General features: G+C 38.3%; 2 protein-coding genes across 3 annotated transcripts in view; both read right to left on the bottom strand.

Annotated features, from left to right (window-relative positions):
- Itgbl1 (integrin subunit beta like 1) overlaps positions 1 to 23,377 on the bottom strand; it is a 279,024-nt gene that overhangs the window by 39,844 nt on the left and 215,803 nt on the right. The window lies entirely within an intron of this gene.
- LOC110555538 (eukaryotic translation initiation factor 3 subunit G-like) lies at positions 16,104 to 17,216 on the bottom strand. Its single transcript, XM_060391670.1, is given in 2 exon segments — positions 16,104 to 16,428; positions 16,430 to 17,216. Coding segments are annotated over 2 exon segments (963 nt in total). The 5' UTR covers positions 17,159 to 17,216; the 3' UTR covers positions 16,104 to 16,194.

Genomic DNA, 23,377 nt, shown 5'->3' with positions numbered 1-23,377 from the left:
CCCATTATACTCCTACTCTGCTCCTTTTCCCACTTTTACATCATACATCATAGTAGTCAGTGATCTTAAAAAAAAAAGAAGAAAAGAAAGAAAATTGGTCTACTCCCTCCTCACTGCTTCATCCCTTCCCAAGCCCACCCTCCCTCTCTCATCTCCTGCCATTCCCCTCCCTCAGTCCACTTCTATCTGACTGTAGCATATCAGCTCCCATTAGGACTGTCTACATTGTCTTCCTCTGTGGTCTGGTGAGGCTGTTCCCCCTAATCTTCTTTAATTTAAAAAAATAAAATAAAATTTGTTCTTCCCAACCCTATTTTGTCTGTCTGAGAGCAAGGTCTGAACTCCTCTCTCTCTATTCCTTGACTTCAGTCTTTGTGATCTGCTTGATTCCTTAACCTGTAACTAAAGATGGACTCTTTGCACCCATACTACACATTTTCCAAATTTAGGCAATCAGATATTATTAATATATATCTAATATAACATAAAAGGTGGTTTGAGACTTCAGGTACATTTACTTTATTAAAAAAGCATTTGGGAATCTGATGATCTAATGAGAGACTAGATGCTTGATTATGCTTGCATATGAGAGGACATGCAATTAAAACAAAATGCCTGATAATTGTTCTCTAACACTCTCATTCTTCCCCTTAGTGTTCACTAGGCAAGGCAAAAACGTCATCCTTCATGTTAGGGAACAGGTTGATATGAGTGAAATCAGTGAAAGCACAGAACAGAGCTCTGGGTATCACACTCTCAGTTTCTTGAAACAAAGCCCCTCAGTAAGTTGAAGCTAATTAAAGTGGATGCTGTAGAAGACTAGAATATGTAATTATTCCTATGTCTTCAAAAACCTTAAGTTGAAAAGTTATGAAACTGAATTTGGATTTTGGCATGATTATCTTGTAAGCAATTTTTAGAATACATAGATCAAAGCTCACAGGAGGTACACTGGAAAGAGTGGCCTGGAGGACAAATGCTGAGGTTTAGAGCCAGGAGACTGAGAGGCAAAGATGTGCAATGAGATTGTGACAGGGGTGGGCAGCAGATCAGACATTACCTCATTCGACTGGAAAAGACTGTGTCTAAACAAGTGCAGATGCCCGTGAGAAATATCATCCACAAGGCTACAACCTTGAAAATATTTTTAAAACTCTTAATTCTAAAGGTAACCAAGATAGCCATGCTTAAATTTCTGCAATCGTTTCTTTGTAGACTTTATTTATATAAATCCTGTAGTCTAATTGAGAAAGAAATATTAAAGTAATAAAGTAAATATTTAACATAATTTCTTAATATACAAGCACCAGTACAAGATTCTGATTCCAGGACTTTAATAAGCTCTTTCTATAAATGAAACAGAAGCCTCCCTGGAGTTCTAAATCGTCTCCCAGTTAACAATGAAGATATGGATCAGAGAAACAGATGTTTTCATACTTCAATTTCAATAAAAATTAAAATCCTATAAACAACAGATGTGAGCAGATGTTCAAAATCATTCAATATCCTAAAACAGAAATTATCAATTTTTGAATACTGTGTATATGGCTCATTAAGAACAAAATATGTAAAACATAACTTTAGACATGGTTCATCTTAAAGTTTTAAAATTTCAGGTAGCTGTCTCATTTCTAATATGTTAATTGAAACAATACATATCAATAACATATACTCAGGCAAAAAACTGTAAAAAAGTTTAGTGGTCACACACACACACACACAAATGAGACAAGAAAGTTTGAGGGGGACTCATTGAGAAGGGTTCCAGAGGGAGGAAGAAGGACATGGGGAGGAAAATGAGAGGTGAAAGTGCCTAAGTTCATTGTACAAATGTATGAGACTGTCAAACAATAAAAATCGGGGAAGAAAAAAATGTAAAAATTATGAATTAGGTCTCAGTGAACTTTTGTAAGCGAACAGAACCATGTGGTCTCCCAAGTAAGGAAATGAAAGGTTAAGAGCCTCAACAAATGTTCATCTACTGCTCCCACCATCTTCTACTCACCAAGCTAGCTTCATTGTTATCAATCACTTTTAAAACTCTACGTAAATGGAATCATATAGTATCATAAAACTACATAAATGGAATCATAGATTCAGAACGTACTCTGGGGACAAGCATTCTTACTATGATACGCTATACAAATACATATTTTTTTTTACTTCTATTTTTCTTTCCTGGGATATTCTAGATTCATTTAATGATTTTATTGGCTTTCCTGAATGTTTCAGAGAAGTGTAATAATGACATCTTTCCCATGCATTGCTTGGAACTTCTCAAATTTCCTTGCCTTTATGCTCAACACAGTGAGGAAAGGCAGTAGCACTATCAGGCATCTTTGCCTCTTTTCTTATTTTTGTCTTATTTCATTTCTTTTTGTTTGTTTGTTTCCCAAATCAAAACATTTCAAAATTTATTGTAGCCATTATTTTTTGAGAATTTTATACACATAGAATGCATTTTGGGTATACTCAGCCCACATTCTTCCCCCTAACTCTTTAGATCCACTTTCTTTTCCTTCCCAACTCCATGTCCTCTTAAATAAAACTGATTGGTTCTTTGTGAATCTCACATCATGCACCCCAATCTCACTCTTCTCCCCCTCTCCTTGAACTCATTCTTCACCCTTTATACCTCCCGCCCAACAGAGAGAGAGAGAAAAGGAAGGTGTAGTGTGTCACAGTTTACCATTTTGTTCACACTTTCTTGCTTGCAAATGTTCATTGTTATAACAACTTGTTGGTCTGGTTCGAGGTCTCTGGCTTCTGATACTCTATCAATACTGGAACCTCACTGGAACTCCTTTCAGACAGTCTGCTGTTGCCCTGTGTCACAGAGATCCTGTAGGTGTGTATGTATTGGACTGGCCCCTTCAAGCACTCCAGCAGTTCATCAATGGGATAGAAGTTGAGGTAGGTGATAGGTATTTGAGCTGGTCAGCTGCCCTCAGTACAGCTTACCAGCAAGCCCTGCAATTTGGTCCAGTACTATTGTGCTGTCCAGGTGAGGTGCAGGACCTTCTGTCTTGAGAGATAGAGACAGCTCTCCTCTCATGACTCACAACTGCTGTAGGTGGCAAGGGTTGAGGGCAAGGGGTCACCTCTTCATAGCCCACACTGCCACATGGCAGACAAGTTGTGGGGCCATCTCTTCCACATTCACATCCTTGGGGATGGCTCACCCCTACCTCTCCCATCAGGGTCAGCCCTACTGTGCTGCCCAGATGAGGTGCAGGGCCTGCTCTCCCAAGGGCTACATCAGGTGAGGGGCAGGACCAGCTCTCCTGCTCTCATGACCCCAGAGCCAGGTCTCCCAGTCACTTTAGGTGGAGAATGGCAAAAGGGGTGGGGTATCTCTCCTTTGTCCATGTCACTGCATGGGAAACAAGTGGAAGGGCCAACTCTCCCAGGCCAGCTAATCCACAGCTCCCACGATGTGTGCACCTTTCTTCTGCTCTCATGGCCCTGAGCCAGCTTTCCCACAATGTCCAGTTTAGGGGTGGGGCCAGTTCTGCACGGCCCTTGGACATTAGTATGTGCCTTTGGCAGTAGCCCAGACCTGTGAAGTCAGCCTGGCTTTTGATGGAAACAGACCCTCTACTGCTGCAGGGGCACAGACTCAGTTGTGGCCCCCAAACCCCAATAGGGTCCCAGGTGACATCACTGGCTACTCCCATCGGACTGCTCCTCACTACCCTTGAGTTTCCAGTTCTGCCTCTCTTCATTATGCCCATATCCTTCTGTTTCTCTTTCCCTTCCATTTCTGCACCACTTATTTGCTCCTTAGTGGTTTCCGGGATCTCTGAGTGTCTGAGGTAGTCTAAGGAGTAGTTTCGGGAGAGTTATACCTCGCTTGTGCACTATGGCACTGGGCAGGGGTCATCTTGGGCATAGTCTGCCCTGTCTCCCATGCCACCAGCCTGTGTGGTGGCGGACTGGTGGTCATCTCAAGCCAGCTCCCTGTCCGGGACACATGAAGCAGATTTGCTGGTCATCTTGGGCTCGCTTCTCTCCAGGTCCACCTGAGTGGCCCTACGGGAGGGTCACATGTCTAAGGCTCACTGCTGATGTTCCAGGAGGCGATCCTCTAGACTTCTGCTCACTCCCTGCCCTGGAAGCCTGGCCTGGCCTGAGCGGTGATTGTCTCAGGCTTGCTTTCCTAAGGGAGTGTTAGGTTACTAATCATTCAGATGTCAGTCTCCAAGTGGGTTCCCTAGTAAGGGGAACAGGGGTTTTCTCTGGTATGAACTCAGTGACAGGCCCTCTGATCACCTCCCCCTGGGGGATGCAGCCTTGCCAGGCCACAGAGGAAGACAATGGAGCCAGTCCTGATGAGACCTGATAGGTTAGGGTCAAATAGAAGAGGAGGATGACCCCCTCCCATCAGTGGACTGGGGAAGGCACACAGGGAGAGAAGAAGGAAGGAGGGTTGGATTGGGAGGAGAAAAGGGAGGGAGCCACAGCCAGAATACAAATTGAATAAATTGGTATAAGTGATAATAATAAAAAATGTTAAAAATGAATAAATATTTGAATATTATAAAAGAAATTAAAACTTTCTAGAATTGAATGAAAATGAATATATCATAATCCAAGAAATATGGGATACAATGAAAGCATTTTAAAAGTCAAGCTCATAGCACTGTACCTTCATTTTAAAAATTTGAGAGATCTCATGCCAATAACAGTGAACCCGAAAGTTCTAGAAAAAAGAAAAAAAGTAACATCTGAAAAGATTAGATGAAAAAAAATCAAAGTCAGGGTAAAAGAAATAAAATAGGAATAACAAAACAAGACAAAGAAGCAGTGAAACAAAGAGTTGGTTCTTTGAGAAAAAGCAATAGGATTGACAGACCCTTATCTATATTACTAAAAGGTGGAAAATATCCAAATTAAGAAAATTATAAATGAAAAGGAGAACATTAAAAACTGAGCAAATCAAGAGAATTATAAGGACATACTTTAAAAATTTATACTCCACCAAATCAGAAAAATCTAAAAGACAAAGATTATTTTCTCAAAACATAGCACTTACCAAATTTAAGGAAAGGTCAGATAGGCAATTTAAACAGATAACTAATACCAAGTGAAATTAAGAATCTACCAACTAAAAAAACCTAGGCTCAAATGTTTTAGGACAGAATTCTACAAGACTTTCATTTTCTTTATTGTCTTAACAAAATTTAAAGAATTACATTTATTGTAAGATATTAAAAATAGTTAAAGTGGTACATAAACAGAATAAAAATACTAACATTAAAATATAGGTTACATATGTTATACATTGAAAACAGGAGAAATAAAAGTTAAACAAATTAAAATAATTAAAAGTTTGTAAGGTACATTTGTTCAGATACAATGAAATAGTTAAGAAAAATGTTAAACCAGAAATAAAAATAGCATTCATATTTATTATAAGCACATTAGCTTGGTTTACACTCCAGTATCATTATTATCATCATCATTTTCATCATCATTTACTGAATCACTTCTTTTGGGACTTGGGAATCCAAACTCATTTCTCCAAAACTGGGCACATCTGAAAGTAGATGTGCTTGCTGTAAAACTACCTTTATTATATTTAGTTATATTCCATGTATCCCTAATCTTTTCAGGACTCTTATTATGAAAGAGTGTAGGATTTTGTCAGGCCTTTTCTGCATCTATGAGAAGATCATGTGTTTTTTGTTTTTCAATTTGTTTATATGTGAATTACATTTATTGATTTGCATACATTAAAACATCTCTTTGGTGCAGCCTACTTGTTTATGGTGGATTATCTTTTTTGATGTGTTCTTGGGTATGGTTTATAAGTATTTTATTAAGATTTATAGAGAAAAGACAGAGGAAGTGCTCAAAGAGAAGGAACAGGATAGGAGAAGGAGTGCTAAGGGATCTCATTATAGATGGGTATAAGCCACCATGTGGTTGCTGGGAGTTGAACTCAGGACCTCTGGAAGAGCAGCCAGTGCTCTTAACCTCATGTGGATCCTCTAGTAAAGGAAGTGGGGACTGCATAGGATATGGACTCAGTTGCCAGATTTTTGATCACTTTCCCTTGGTGGGAAAGTGCCTTCTACTGCCTTGCCAGGCCACAGCAGAAGAGGACATACTCTGGAGGGGACCTGAAAGAAACAGGAGCTCCACAAGGAGACCAACAGAGCCAAAATATCTGGGGGACCTGCAGATACTGATGAATCAACCAAGGACCATGCATGGAGAGGACTTAGATGCCCTGCTCAGATGTAACCCATAGGCAACTCAATCTCCATGTGGGTTCCAGCATAAAGAGAGCAGGGACAGTCTCTGATAGGAACTTGGTTGCCTGCTTTTTGATCACTTCTCCAAGGTGGGACAACCATGCCAGCCCACAGATAAAGAGGATCCAGGCAGTCTTGATGAGACTTGATAAGCTAGGGTCAGATAGAAGGGGAGGAGGACCTCCCCCATCAGTGGACTAGGGGAGGGAAATACAAGGGGAAGAAGGAGGGTGGGAACTCAGACTGAAGCAGCATGCACATGGCCTACACACATCTGCACTAGATGTTATCCTAGAGTTGAGAGAAATGGACACAGGCCTCCATCCTTAACACAGAAGCAGTCTCCAACTGATACCCACTTACAAATGAAAATTTAGTTTTTTTTTTTTTATTTTTTTTTATCAGTTACATTTTATTAACTCTGTATCCCAGCCGTGTCCCGATCCCTCATTCCCTCCCAGTCCCTCCCTCCCTCCCTCCCTCATCTCCACCGTGCCCCTTTCCAATTTAGGTTTCTCCGAGGTAGTCTCACTGGGAAAACAAACTACTCTCAAGGGTCGCCTACATGCCTAGCCTTTGGAAGTTTCTTGTCCTGTTAGGTTTTTTTTCTGTTTCTTTTATTTTTTTATTAGTTTTATCTTGTTATTTTAATTTATTCATATATATGTATATGTGCACTCACACACATATATATTCTCTTTCAGTACAGATCTTTTGGGTATTTCATGGCTTCTAGACTAATGTGTTTTGTTTTGTTTTTATGGGATTCCTGAAGGTTTGAATGAGTAGGCCTCTCTTCTTTATTTAACTTAATTATTTTATTATTAACCCTTAGAAGATTATTTATTTTCAAATGACAGAAAAGGGATAGTCCTGGATGAGAGGGGAGGGGAGGGAAGAACAAGGAAGAATAGAGAGAGAAGCTATAATCAGAATATATTATGTAAGAATCTATAAACAACCCAGATGTCCCTCAATTGAGGAATGGATACAGAAATTGTGGTGCATTTACCCAATGGAATACTACTCAGCAATTAAAAACAAGGAAATCATGAAATTTGCAAGCAAATGGTGGGAACTAGAGAAAATCATCCTTAGTGAGGTATCCCAGAAGAAGAAAGTAGCAATACCAATTCCAAATTGTATTGCTTATATACTCTTTGGTGCACAGTCAACTGTTTTTGTAAGGAATGGAGGGTAATGAGTCTCAGAGTTGTGTTCCTGAAAACTGATTCAAAAATTAGTGCGTAAAGTTCCTGTCTGCAGTATACTCATTTTCACTTGTGAATATAAGCAGAGAAGATTATAAGCTGTCAAAAATTTTCAGAGTTCCTACCCATGACAGAATGATGGGTCCACATGCTGCATTTAAAACCCAGCTGAATGGATAAAAATAGTATTTAACTTTTATAGTCATTATGAGCTGAAGTAATTTACTGAACCCTTCAATCAGAAAAGGAAACAAAAGACAAAAATGGACAGGTAACTCATTTTTTTTTCATGTGTTGTCTACATAGTACTATTCTGGTAATTGGATGATCTGAAGTTTAAAGAAAATTGCTAATGTCTTTTAGAGACAAGGCAACCACAGAACATTTCAAAACTGAAAACAAAACGCTATAAAAGGCTGAAGAATGAAAAAAAATGACACCATGTAATTAGAAACAGAGGCTTTGAGTATATAATGAAGACTAAGGCATGCTACAATACATTAAAATGAAAAAGAGAAAAGACTTCCTTATATTTAAAAACTCTGATTGAAATCTTGCATTTATAGTAAACCAGTTTATTTTAGAAAAAAAATCTTAAAAGTAAATATTTGATTCTTTTTAAAAATATTTGAAAGTATAGTAGTTTCAGGAATTTTTGTAGACTGTAATTTAAATAACTGACTAGATTTTATTTCAGATGAAGTCATTTAGAGATGACTCACGGAACTCCAAATGGCAGTGGCATATGCATACCCTTTTTGCTTCTTTTGAAACCTTGTCAGTATGTTTAAGTTGTGCTTACTCAAGTCACCTTGTTCTATAAATTTCAGAACAAGATAATATTTGGTCTTAAGATTCTGTTGAATTCACACAAGTGAATATATAGAATATAAAAAATCTATGAGATGTAAAAATTCATTTATAATTCACCTTCTTTCCATTTTCTGGTATCAGCTTTAAAGTAAATACTTAAAACACCATCATTCTACTGTAAACAGTCATTTGAAATCCTGACTTGAGGAAGAGCAAAGCTTGTAGATGTGACCGAGAAAGGAGTGGAAATGGAGGCAGGTTAGAGGCGGCCCTTTAGAAGCAGAAAAGCAACTTGAAGAGAATACGGTGTCTAGCCATTTTCTCCCCTTTCATGTTCATTAGTAATTTTAAATGTTTCAAAGGATAAGTGAAGGATGTAAACCAGAGCTGAAGAGTTAGCTCAAAGGGTAAACGAGGTTCTTGCAGTGAAGCCCAAGGACATGAGTTCCTTGGAGCATACATTGTGGGAGAAGAAGTAAATGAATGCCACACATTGTCTTATATACCTCCACATATATGCTGCGGCATGCTCTCTCTCTCTCTCAATGCAAAACATAAAAAGTACACAAGTCACTTATCTAAAATAGGCAATATTAAAATCTCAGTTGATTATGAAAAAGAAAAGAAAATACTGCTTCCTTAATGCAAATGGCTGAGTGATCTTGACTTCTATTTCTCTTTAGTGTTTGATAATAAATACCGTAAATTGTCAAGGACCCCCTTACCCCTCTTCAACAAGCACCCAACAAACAGGGAAGATCATCCACAGTAGGTAACATGACAGTGCCATTTTGGAAACACTGGCTCATACTTCCAGAGTCTGACTTTATGGTTTTTCTTACACATTTAAAAATAGTAGAACTTGTGACCTGTGACTTTTAAAATAAGAATTAATTCTATTGGCTGATAGACAGAGCTTAGGGCTAATGCCTAAAGGAAAGATTTATGATGAGTGTAGGGATAGATTCTATTAGCGAAAAATACAAAGTGCATGGGGCCTTCTTTCATAGGGTTATGTTATCTCATTGTAGAATTAGGGCATAAACAATGCTCAGGATATTGGGCAAAATCAAGTGGAGGCTAGCTCCCAAAAGAATAGTTAAAAAAAATTCTTCTACTGAGAATAGGAGGAAGAAAGGATTAGGGGGTGAGAAAGAGAGGGCAAGGAGGAAAAGAGGAAGGGTAAGCTGTGCTCTGGATGTAAAGTAAATAACTTAATAAGAAAGAAGAGAGAGAGAGAGAGAGAGAGAGAGAGAGAGAGAAAGAAAGAAAGAAAGAAAGAAAGAAAGAAAGAAAGAAAGAAAAAAAAGAAAGAAAGAAAGAAAGGAAGGAAGGAAGAAAGAATATTAATCAGGTTGACTGACTACTTTTCACTCTGACATTACAAGTGAGTAGGCATTATTTAGTTCCTTCTTTTAAGAAAATAGTCCAGTGTGATTGACATCATGGTTTTTCCAATGCTTGTTCTAAGATGTGCTTCCTACACCAAATAATAACAGAAATTTTGTTTTGTATTTTAATAAGGAAGATTAACAAATATTGAAATCCTGGAATATTTCAACTATCTAATCCTCAGCTCACATCTAAAAGTGGTAGGATGCACTTTCCCTTTGAATTTCAGGTGCTATCACTTAAGGGCAACACCAACCTGTAACACACACACCATATGCAGTGATCGTAAATATAAAGCCTTAGCTTTCACAGGGCAATAAATTATTATATTTTCTTACATTGAATTTCATTTTATTTCTGTCAGACCATCTAAAAATAGGTCATCAACTTTCTCTTAAAAGAAGAACTGAACTTCTAAAAAATGAGTGATGCACTTGCATCAGGCTCTCAAAATACTCTAAAGCCATGTTTAATGTCAAGTAAATACTTTTCTGACATGCTGTTATTAGATATATTTCCTTTCTTTTACCTTCATGTTAATATGTTATAATATACTTCACAGTTTAGTACTAGTCCTCCTTCCAAATAAAGCCTAATTATTCTTCTGACCAGAAAAAAATGACAAGACAAATTGAAATGTCAGTATAGATAAGGGAACTCTCACAAAATCTCAAATCTAGATAAAGCTAGAAAAAGAGCTTTAGGTAATTAATGGTTCTCCAAGAACAAGGTCTCTGATGGGTTATCCAGTCTCAATCCATCAGCCCTGATATATAAATGTATGTGCAACAGAGAACGAGCTCTGCAAGTTGTATTTGTAAATGTATACACATACACACATAAATATAATTGAAGAATAAAAGGTCATGAATTTGAGATGGAATAGAAAGTAGAAAAGAGTTGATAAGAGGGGACTGAGAGGGAAAATGATGCAAATATATATTCATATATGAAATTCTCAAAAAGTTGTCAAGTGAAAAAGAATTTATATTTAAAAGCAATATGCTAATAAACTAGGGCAACACAAGACGTGATTTATCTTTGATCTAGAAATAAGGCTCATGTATCAACACACCCATGAATCACTGAATAGCATCAGATTAGTAAAAATGTCTGCAGTGTTATAAAAAGTACACTACTAAGTCTTGGAAACATGTTCCCTAAGCCAGGCAGCCAGAAATGGGACCTCCATTTACACCAAGGATAAAAAGGTACTTGTTTACATAATGATGGTATTATTTTTTCTACGTGTGTGATTTAGTCACAGATCCAATAACAGATACCTTAAAATTACTGTAGTAACTGCTGTGTCCCACCACCAACTTGGTGGACATCCCCTACTAGAACATGCCAAGCTAGCCAGTAGAAGAGGTGAGCTGCCTTAGCAAAAACTCTCGCCTCCACTCTCTGGTGCCCTGCCACAACCCCTAATGCCTTTCCTCTGATCATCATCATGTCTCAGCCCTCAACCCAGACAAAGACCCTGTGATCAACAAGAGGCATCGATGTTCATAAAGGAGATTGGCCTGAAATTCTCTTTCTTTGTTGGGTCTTTGTGAGGTTTAGGTACCAAGGTGACTGTGGATACATAGAATGAATTTGGTAATGTTCCTTCTGTTTCTATTTTGTAGAATAGTTTGAAGAGTATTGGTTAGCTCTTCTTTGAAGGTATAGTAGAATTCTGCACTGAAACCATCTGGCCTTGGACTTTGTTTGGATGGGAGACGTTTGATGACAGCTTCTATTTCCTTAGAAGATATAGGACTATTTAACTTATTTACCTGCTCTTGATTCAGCTTTGGTAAATGGAATTGATCAAGAAAATTGTCCATTTCATTTAGATTTTCAAATTATGTGGTGTATAGGTTTTTGAAATAAAACCTAATGATTGTTTGGATTTCCCCCATGTCTGTTTTTATGTACTCCTTTTCATTTCTGATTTTATTGATTTGGATAGTATCTTGCTGCCTTTTAGTTAGGTTGGCTAAAGCTTTGTCTTATCTTGTTGATTTTCTCCAAGAACCAGCTCTTGGTTTCATTGATTCTTTTAACTGTTTTTGTTTGTTTGTTTGTTTGTTTGTTTCTAATTTATTGATTTTTTTAACCCTGAGTTCAATTATTTCCAATTGTCTATCTCTCTTGGGTGTGTCTGCTTCTTTTTCTTTTTCTAAGGCTTTCAGATGAGCCATTAAGTGGCTTGAATGAGATGTTTCAATTTTCTTCTTGAAGGCACTTAGTGCTATGAACTTTCCTCTTAGAACTTCTTTCATTGTGTACCATAAGTTTGGGTATGTTGTGTTTTCATTTTCATTGAATTCTAGGAAGACTTTAATTTCTTTCTTTATTTCTTCCCTGACCCAGCTGTCATTGAGTAGCAAGTTGTTCATTTTCCAAGTGTGTGTAAGCTTTTTGCTATTTCTGCTCTTGTTGAGGTCCACCTTTAGTGCATGGTGGTCATATAGGACACGGGGGATTATTTTAATCTTCTTGTATCTGTTGAGGCTTGCTTTATGACCAAGCATATGGTCTATTTTGGAGAAGTTTTTATGAGGTGCTGAAAAGAAGGTAAATTCTTTTGTGTTTGGGTGAAAGGTTCTGTAGATGTCTGTTAGTCTGAAAAAACAAAAACAAAAACAAAAACAAAAACAAAAACTACAGCCTAAAGATTGGGAAAGGATCTTCATCAACCTTATATCTGACAGAGGGCTAATATTCATAGTATATAAAGAAATCAAGAAGTTAAACAGCAATAAATCAAGTAATCCAATTACAAAATGGGGTACAGAGTTAAACAGAGAATTCTCAATAGAGGAATACCGAATGGCCAAGAAACACTCAAAGAAATGCTCAACCTCCTTAATCATCAGTAATATGCAAATCAAACAACTGTGAGGTTTTACCTTATACCCATCAGAATGGCTAAGATCCAACACTCAAGTGACAACACATGCTGGAGAGGATGTGGAAAAAGGGGAACCCTTCTCCACTTTGTACAACCACTTTGGAAATCAATCTGGTGCTTTCTCAGACAATAGGAATAGTGCTTTCTCAGACAATAGGAATAGTGCTTCCTCAAGATCCAGCTACATCATTCTTAGGCATATATCCAAAAGATGCTCAAGTGCACAACAAGGACATTTGCTCAACCATGTTCAGAGCAGCTTTATTTGTAGAAGCCAGAATCTGGAACAATCCAGATGTCCTTCAACTGAGGAATGGATACAGAAACTGCGGCTTATTTACAGAAAAGAATATTACTCAGCAATTAAAAACAAGGAAATCATGACATTTGCAGGCAACTGGTGGTAACTAGAAAAGATCATCCAGAGTGAGTTATCCCAGAACCAAAAAGACACACCCATACTTACTGGTAAGTGGATATTAGACATATAATATAGGATAAACATGCTAAAATCTGTACATCTAAAGAAGCTAAGCAGGAAGCAAGACCCTGGATAAGATGATCAATCCTCACTCTGAAAGGCAAACAGGATGGACATCAGAAGAGGAAGAAAACAGGGAAGAGGACAAGAGCCTATGACAGAGGACCTCTGAAAGACTCTATCCAGCAAGGTATGAAAACAGATGTTGAGACTCATAGCCAAACTTTGGGTATGGTGAAGGGAATCTTATCAAAGAAAGGGGAGATAGAAAGACCAGGAGGGGTCAGGAGCTCCACAAGGAGAGCAACAGAACCAAAAAATCTGGGCACAGGGGTCTTTTCTGAGACTGACACTCCAAATAAGAATTATGCATAGAGATAACCTAGAACCCCTGCACAGATGCATAGATGTAGCCCATGGCAGCTCAGTGTCCAAGTGGGTACCCTAGTAATGGGAACAGAGACTGTCTCTGACATGAACTCAGTGGCTGGCTCTTTGACCACCTCTGTCTGAGGATGGAACAGACTTACCAGGCCACAGAGGAAGACAATGCAGCTCAGGCCTCATGAGACCTGATATGCTAGGGTCAGATGGAAGAGGAGGAGGACCACCTCTATCAGTGAACTGGGCAGGGGTATGGAACTAGAAGAGGGAAGGAGGGTGAGAGCAGGAGGACACAAAGAAGGGGGCTACAGCTAACATACAAAGTGAATAAACTGTAATTAATAAAACATAAATTAATTAAAAAAAAGAGGTCATGCTGGCTGCCAGAAGTCCATCCCTTAACATGGGCTCAGAAGCCTGTTTAACTACAGGCCATACAAACCAGAAGACCAGAAAGGAAACATAAAGCAAGGAATCAAAAACCCATCCTAAAAAGACAAACTCAGAAATTAGTGCCTAGACCTTTAACCAATAAACCAAGATACCTAAATGCCTAAAATGCATACAGTCAACAACAAATCCAGCTATCCCACTACAGCAAGCCCTGAATATTTCAACACAGCTAAAGGAAAAAAAAATAAACCAATTTTATGAAGATTATAGAGCTTCTTAAAGAGGAAGTGAATAAATCTCTTAAAGAAAGTGAGGAAGAGAGAAATAAAACATTGGGGGGAAAGTGAATACACTCGTTAGAGAAAGCCAAGAAAGTAAAAAAAGCCAAGAAAAATAAAACAAATAAACAGAAGAAAATTAATAAAACTATTCAAGACCTCAACATGGAAATAAAAGCAATAAAGAAAACATAAACATAAAATTTTGGAAATAAAAAATCTAGGTAAGATGGCAGGAACTAGAGACAGAAGATTTAAAATTGGAATACAAGAGATGGAAAAGAGAATGTCAGGTGTTGAAGATACAATAGAAGAAATAGATACAATGATAAAAAAATGTTAAACCAAAAAATTCCCAACACAAAACATCCAGGAAATCTGGGACACTGTGGAAACACCAAACCTAAAAATAATAGAATCTCAGCTCTAACACCCAGAAAATATTTTTACCAAAGTCATAGAAGAATATTTTCCTAACCTAAAGAACATGCCTGTAAAGGTACAAGAAGCATATAAAATACCAACTAGATTGGACAAGAAAAGAAAGTCCTTTCTTCACATAATAATGAAAACATTAAATATAAAGAACAAAGAAAAATATTAAAAGCTACAAGGGGAAAAGAGCAAATAACATATAAAGGCATACCTATTAAAATTACACTGGACTTAATAAAGACCTTAAAAGCTAAAATGTCCTAGAAAGAAGTCTTATAGACTCTAAGAGACCATAGATGCCAGACCACTATAATCAGCAAAACATTCAGTCACTGAAGATGGAGAAAACAAGATATTCCATGATAAACTCAAATTTAAACAGTATCTATCTATAAATGATACTGGAAGGTAAACTAAAGCCCAGTGAAATTAACTACAGCCATGAACACACAGGTAACACATAATCCCATATCAGCAATACCTTAAGAAATGAAGCACACACAAATTGCCACCACCAACAACAAAATAACAGTAATTTACAATCATTGCTAATTAATATCTTTGAATATCAATGGACTCAACTCCCCAATTAAGAAAAAATACAGACTGACAGAATGGATGCAAAAACAAGATACATAATTCTGCTGCATATAGGAAAATGTCAAAGACAGACATTACCTCCGAGTAAAGGATTGGAAAAAGATTTTTCAAGCCAATAGAACTAAGAAGAAAGCTGGTGTAGCCATTTGAATAGGTAACAAAACAGACTTCAGACCAAAGTTAATAAAAAAAAAGACAGTGAAGAACAATTCATACTCATAAAAAGACAATGTTTTCAATACTTCACATCTATGACACAGATGCAAGGGCACCCACGTTTGTAAAAGAAACATTACAAAGCTTAAATCACACATTAACTCTCATACACTGTTAGTGAGAGACTTCAATTCCCTACTCTCATCAATGGACCAGGTAATATAGACAAAAACTAAACATATTACGTACTTACTTATAAGTGCATATTTGCTGTTAAGTAAAGACAAATCATGCTAAGGTCTGCAGACCCAGAGATGCTAAGTAACAAGAATGATTTTGGGGAGATGCACAGATCTCCTTGGGGGGGGTAATAGAATAGTCTTTGGGGGTGTACTGGAGGTGGGTAGAAATGAGAACAGACAAAGGATTAGAGGGGGCAGAGAGATAGTACAGGGAGAAGTGATTGAAATGGGCACGGGCATTTGGGTAGTGATGTGGAAAATGGTATATTGGAAACCCGTTGGAATTAAGGACTCTTGGCCGTGGGGGATACAGAGACTGAACCAGCCATCTTTAGGGACTCACAACCAAACATTAAACAGAGCTAAGGGAATTTTTTGAAAGAGGCTGAGGAAGGATTGTAGTAGCCAAAGGGGCTGAGAACACCAGGAGTATATGGCCCACAGAATCAACTAAGCAGGGCTTGTAAGGGCTCACAGAACCAGAAGCAACAATCACAGGCCTGTCTGGGTCTGTGCTAGGTCCTCTGCATATATATTATGGTTGTGTAGCTGGGCATTCTTTTTTTTTTTTTTTTTTTTTTGGAATCTGTTTACTGAAGGCTTTCTGTCCCTGATGGTCTGGGTGACAGCAGCACATGGCAGGTCTCTTAGTTCGTTGACGGTTTGGCCCACTCGACATTGAGGATGAGGTGGTCATAGCCAAAGCCAGACACCCCTGCAATGGCGCATGCAGCATCCTCCCGGCGGTGGAAGCTAATAAAAGCAAAGCCCTTGGACTGGCCAGTGGTCTTGTCCTTGGCCAAGTAGATGCGAGAGATGGAGCCAAAAGGCCGGAAGAGCTCCTGCAGGTCAGTCTCGCGAGTGTCCTCAGACAGGTTAGTTAACACGGATGGTGGCATTGTCGTCGGCTCTGCGGTTTGGCTGCATAGACTCCCCACGGCGGCTGGCCCCGTCCCGGAGACTTGGGGGCACGTACTTTCCTGTTTTGTTCTGGGCAGCCTGTACGGGCTCCAGCTCTCCTGGCAGTTTCTCCTTCTCCCCGGTGGACAAGCCCAGCTGCTCAGCCAGCTCCTTCTGCATGGGTCCTAGTGTGTCCTTGTAGGGGCAGCGGGTGGTCCAATGGTCGCCCTTGCAGATGCGGCAGGACACAATCTTCTGGCCCTTGAGCTTGTTCATTGGGTCCTCTTCCTCTTGGCAGTTTAGGTCCTCTTTGCTAGTGATGAATGTCATGGAGACATCATCACTGGCTGTGGTGGTGGCCACATTGGGCCCCGGTGGGTCAAACTCCGAGTTGCCAAACTTCTTCCAATTCTTCCTCCTGGCCACAGCCTTTGATGCCTTCTGGGTCTCAATCCTGAAGGTTCTGACAATCTTGAACTTCTTGCCCTCTTCATCTATCTTGTACTCGGTCACCGTCTTTATGTTCCCGTTGATGACTTCCTTGGGAGGTGGCAGTGGATCTCCAGGCAGTAACTCAGGCTCTGGACTGGTGTCACCGGTGGGCAAAGGGATTCCTTTCAGGAGTTCGCTGGTGACACACTTGTCATCCTCGCCCTCCTCTTCCACCTGGTCGGCCCAGCTGGGCTTCGAGTCAAAGTCGCCAGTCGGCATCGCGAAGTCTTGCTCCACGCAGCTCCAGCCCGGGCAGAGAGCGGAAGCGCGGGGAGAATCGGGCATTCTTTTGGGATTCCCAGTGTGAAAGTAGTTGTGTCTTTGACTCTTTTGCCTGCTCTTAGGACCCTGTATCTCCTTTTGGGCTGCCTCATTCAGCCTTGATATGAGGGTTTGTACCTAGTCTTACTGTTACTTGTTATGGCATGTTTGGTTGATATCCTTAGGAGACCTGTTCTTTTCTGCAGGGAAAGAAAGGCAGAGTGGATCTGGAGGAGAGGGGAAGTGGAGGTAGGGAGAGAGTAAATGAGGGAGAAGAAACTGCAGATAAAATGTATTGTATGAGCGAATGATAAAGAATATTACTGTATTGATAATTTTTATTTTATTGACCCACAAGTTATTTGATTTCAAAGCAAATGCAGGCTTTGCCAAGTGAACCTGTGCTTCTAGGTAAATATGCTTGTGAGTATACAGGCAGTGATCACTGGATTGAGACACTTTTATACTACTTAAATTACCGAGAATGCCTATATGTTCAAAATTCAGAGTTAGTAAAGTATACTCTAGGTGATTTCTGTTTTGTTGCTTGGGGTCACGACTACATGAACTATGGCTGAAGAGGCAGAGGTGCTGCCACAGATTCTCTAGATTTAGTAGAGTTAATCCAGTTTTAGCAAGAGTTAATCTCATAATAAGGTGGGTGTGATTACCTGATTATACCACACATAAAATCTATCTAATTACATTATCTCAAAAACATTTTTTATATAATAACCTAGCACAAACATTTATCAAAGCAGTAGACAGTCTTTGAAATTTGAGCACACAGGGTACTTTTGATATCAGGTAGATCAGCTCAATGCCAAAAAATTCGGAGGTATCAAGAACACATCGCAGGGTTGAGAAGCATAGTCAACACTGTGTTACACACTGAGAGTGAGAGGCATCATCTTCCCTGGCATCCCTTTTTCTTTTCTGTAAGGGACATGTTGAGGCTATTTCTAAGTAATGCAAGACTCCTGAAAACTCTCATTGAGGACTAGAACTCAGTGTCTTCAAAAAAATCTTTAAAAGGCTCTAATTCATTTAAAATAGTTTGATTATAAAATAATACCAGGGTACTATCAGCAACACATTTATGTGTAAATAATCTGTAGATATTTGAAAAGGTTTTTAATAAAATAAGGATTGTATCCTTACTGAAAGCACCCCATTAGTCCTGATGAAAGAATATGTCACATAATTTTCTGATGCATTCTGCTTGAAGTGAATCGTAAGTCTAAACGGTAATACACTCCTATTATTTGTTGTGTGTCTGATGACTAAAGGAGCAGGTAATTCTCCTGAACTCTTGTGACTCTCTAATTAGCCTTACTCTCTGAAAACTCTCTGCACTAGACTGTTCAAATCATATTTCTGGATCCCAATACTATTTTATTCTGAGTGGCCATTGTCAAATGTCATGACAGTGACATTTGACAATGACATTTGACATTTAAGACTAACTGAGAAAGCAGAACACATTTGGGCATTTAAAAAATATATTATGTACAGGAGTAAAATGGAAGGAAAGCATCAAAGACAGTCTCTTGAATAGGGAGGGAGTTTTGTCTATTTTAATTTGTAGAATTCTTCATGGTTTGTGTATTGTAATAGAACAGTGGAAAGTAAGTCATTTAAATCACAGTTTATTTTGTAGTTCTTGTCAAGCCAATTTTTTTTATTCCCCTCTGTTTTATTTAGAAATTTGTTGAGTTATATACCACAGTTGAGTTATGATGGATATTAATGGTGAAACACCTTATGGTCTGAATTTTCTTTAGTTCCACACAAGAGAGAAAAATTACCTCCAGGAATAAGAGTATTTTTAACAATTTAATCTGAGCATCATAACAGATGCGGTGAGGGAGCTCATTAGCTACTGGAACTGAATACTTACTCTTCTGAAAGTACATTCAAATTTAAAGATATCATCTTTCCCCACAAGAGCCTTTGCAACAAGGTCACATTTTACTTACGTCTAAATCTTTGAACAAATGACAAATTTTTACCCGTTTAAATGATCATTGAGACTGATTTTTTCATCCCATTAAGCAACATATATAAACTATTGTTTAGATTCATGTGAACAATTTGCTTATGAATAATTTGGAGTTTCATTTTTTAGAGACCATTTCTCTTGAAATGGATGTTATTTTGGTTGTTTTATTTGGTTATTTGATGTATCTAGATAGAAAACATGATAGGAGGAACTGGGGTGGAAATAAGACAGTAATCAACATTTTCCTCCACAAAATATTATTTCTTAAAAACTTGAGAAATTCTTAAATGTGTTGTGTTATAGGTTGGTCTTGAAAGGGTTAAAGGGCGCGATTAAACTCCTGAGCTGTGAGACCCCAGGTCTTACAGTCTGATGCTGCCCCTCAAGATCTCATTACACCTATCCTGTTGTGTAAACTTGCTTAAGTAATTATATGTGATTGGTTGATTAAATAGCCTAAACCTGAGCAGGGCAGAATGGGGTAGGTGTGGCTGAGGTTCCCCCACTTTGAGTTCTGGAGAATCACTAGAGACCGATGGACAGAAAGAGAGGAAGAAGGAGGGTGCCATAATGGGTTAGGTGGAGAAGGAACCACGTGAGTTGGGAGAAAGGACTCCAAAAGTGGCATGGAAAGACCCAAATAAAGAATAAAAGAAAGTATGTATAAGATTATGGATGGAAGATGGACCAGATGAGGAGAATTAAGGTGGATGGCATTGGATGGGGGTTGGGAGAAGGATGGTGAGGATATTGAGACAGTGTAAGTGAAATATCTGCCAGGCCCAAGGTAAAAAAGGCAATTATAAAATCTGACAGGTGTTGGTATAATGTTCTTTTAAAATGTATACGCCTTACCCTTGTTAATTCAAATGCTGATTTCCCCACCCCCAACTCTCTGGTTTCAATCCGGATATTGCATTGTGATATTCACTATAAGCATCCTGTCTCAACTCTTGTGTAAACAGGACAAAATAAAGCAACTAGATACAATGTTGTGCAATGGGAGGATCCAGAGGACAGGAAAGAGTGGGAGGAGAGAGAGGAAGAGAGCAAGGAGAGCAAAGCTGGAGGAGATATCTTGGAGGACATAGAGCATGAACCAGACCTAAGATTGCAGAAAAAGCAAGTATAATGTGGGACATCTAAATGTTAGTGCTTAGAGGTTTAGGAGGGAGTAAATATTGCCCAGCATTGTGCTCTAGGTTAACTAAAAACCCAGTCTCTGTGTGGTGATTTGGTTATACAGCTGCTGAGGATTAAGAACAGCATTACCAGAAGATAAACCATAGTAAATATTAGTAGTCACTTACAACAGACAGGTGTCTGTGTCTTATTATTTGTGATGGTGCATTAAATACTATTGCCATGATAATCGTAGGGGTAATAATAAATAATACATAGCCCAACACTCATTTCTTTAGTAACAACAACAATGGTGGAAGCATTTTTCCATCAAATATTCCATAAAATTAGTATGAAATATCTCAGGTAATGGTACATTTTCATTTTCTTCTGGCTACATAATATTTTAACACTTTATCTGGTTAAACTAAACTAATATAATAAATTAAACTGAAATTTAGTCATTAAATTGAAAAAATTGAGTCTGTGGTTTTTCTCCTCAAATCTTTGGGATTAACACTTCCTCCCTACATTCATGATTTCCAAAAGGAGATGTTTATTGTTTGTTTTCCCACTGAAATATAAGCAGTTCCTAAGAGGAGCCTCATTTTCTGTTTTCCGCATACACCCTCATCTGAGACTTAGTATAGATCAAGTGCTGACAAACACTTAAGGAAGAAATACAGTATTTGAGGTAGATATCCTAATGACTATTGGAGCACTTTCACATAACATTTCTAATGTGACATTTCAAATCTCACTGGAAAATTGTCTTACCTTGTATATCCCTCAATTTAATGTCTTTCTTCAATCAAGCCTCCTTGTTCCATACTTCAAATATTATAGCATTGATCCTGTCTTTTGTGCAGCTTTTATTTCTGGTCTCATTAGCAACCCAAAATACCAGTAAACTACCAAATTGTCATGGTCAACTACTCAACAAACATTTCTTCAATAGGTACAAAGTTATCAATCATCCTCATCTCCCCACTGATGTCTACCATTATCTAATTTCAAACATCAAAAATGGATTCCATCTACCCCAATAAACCTAGTCAAATTATGCCCACAGTTTTACATAAGAAGAATTTTTAGCTAGAAGTTTTTGCTTTCTATAAAGATATAATCAATCGATCTTGTGTGAATAAAAGAACAATTATGGTGAAGAAGTAGTCTCTGTGGGCTAAATGACTTTGCTTATCGAGAAAAACATTGGGATTAGGAGGGTTAGCTAATAATATTTTAATAGGTCTTCTGTTTTCCTTTTAACATAATTTTTTACTTATATTCACTTTTAATGAGTTCTCATTCCATGGAACTACTGAAATAAACCTCTCTCATAATTAGAAAACAGTTTGTTGTAAACCTTATTTTCTTCTATTTTGACAAAAAGTATGTCTGGCAGATAGGATTAGCAGGATAAGAAACACAAATACCATATAGAATATGGCCCAAGACCTGCACTTGTAGGAGGAGTGCTTTTGGCAATGCTCTTTCAGCCATACAGTAACATTTGTTTTCTGCTCAGGCAACAAATTGGTTGTCACTGCTCTCCATGTGCTTTTGTTATTGGGCTAAAGAACAGTTGCTTTCTTATTTATTTCTTGGGAAGAAATAAAGGAGAAGAAGGTTGGGAAGCACAGGAGGGATCCCACAACTTCTCAGAAGCTCTCATATGCCCATTCCACGTATGTTTCCTTGGCTAAAGCAACTCCCAAGGTTAAGCTTGTTTGCAGGTGGCGGACTGTCCTCCTCCACCTCCTTCCATCCCACACTGTAATATAAGCCACATGATAACACATAGGGATAGAATAATTCACACAGGAATAAGATATACTATCCTAGCTGTTTCTATAAACCAGCATCATGGCAAAAGAACTCATATTTTGGTAAAGCTGAATGACAAATAATTTAGGAGTTTCTGCATAATATGGTAACTGTCTTTGTTCTAATTTAACATTCCATGATTATATTCTCAAGACAAGTAGATATGAAAGTTAATTTAGGCACAAAGTGTGCATGGGGTCAGTAGAGGAGTAAGAAAAACTCAGACATCTAGACATGCTATACCCACAAGGAGAACCCAGCAAGAAATGAGTCTTAGTCTGGTATTCCTGTACTCTTTAAAATACAGAGCACAGAATCAATCATCATCTCTGTGCATCAACTGCTGTCTACAAAGACCATCATTTAATATTCTCATCAGCAGCCACCATGAACAGTAACCAAGAAGGTGAAAGAAATGAAAGCTCAAACACTCCAGTCCTCTCCTCCCTGGCACACACTAAGGTTTGGGACTAATGGCAATCTCAGATGAAAGCAGTGTTACCAGCAAAAGCTTAACAGAAGGTTGAATTTAGCTATGAGTCAGAGTTTTTGTTTGTTTGTTTGTTTCTGAAACACCACTTCAGAAGAGCAGCATTCCTGTTGCCAAACTTACAAACCTTGTTGTAAGATGAGAGAGGGATGGTGGGATTGGGAGGGAATGAGGGTGGGGCTTACAGCTGGGATACAAAGTGAATAAACTGTAATTAATATAAAAAATAAAGAAAAAAAAGTTTAACATTTGGCCCAAAGTCATACAGTTATTTTTTAATAAATTTTATTTTTAATATTAATTACAGATTATTCACTTTGTATCCCAACTGTAGCCCCCTTCTCAATCTGCTCCCAACCCCAACCTCCCTCCCTCATCTCTTCCTGTGCCCCTCTCCAAGTCCACTAATAGGAGAGCTCCTTCCCCCCTTCCACCTGACCCTAGCCTATCAGGTCTCATCAGGACTGGCTGCATTGTCCTCTGGTAAGGCTGCTCCCCTCTCAGGGGGAGGTGATCAAATATAGTTATTTAAGGATGAAGATTTATTTTCAAATAAGTGTCACTGTTTCTAAGTCCATGCTTTCTTATCAAATGAAATTTGTAAAATAAATAAGCAAAAATAATTTTTATGAAAAAAACATTAATAAGAAATTAAATAAATAGTATGTTCTGTTAATAAAAAAAAAGGAATTCTAAGGGAAAGAAAGCAGGCATCTCACCACACACTTTGGTACAT

The sequence above is a fragment of the Meriones unguiculatus genome, chromosome 9 (genome assembly GCF_030254825.1).
Source record: "Meriones unguiculatus strain TT.TT164.6M chromosome 9, Bangor_MerUng_6.1, whole genome shotgun sequence".
NCBI lineage: Eukaryota > Metazoa > Chordata > Mammalia > Rodentia > Muridae > Meriones > Meriones unguiculatus.
This window is presented reverse-complemented; position numbering and strand designations above follow the sequence as displayed.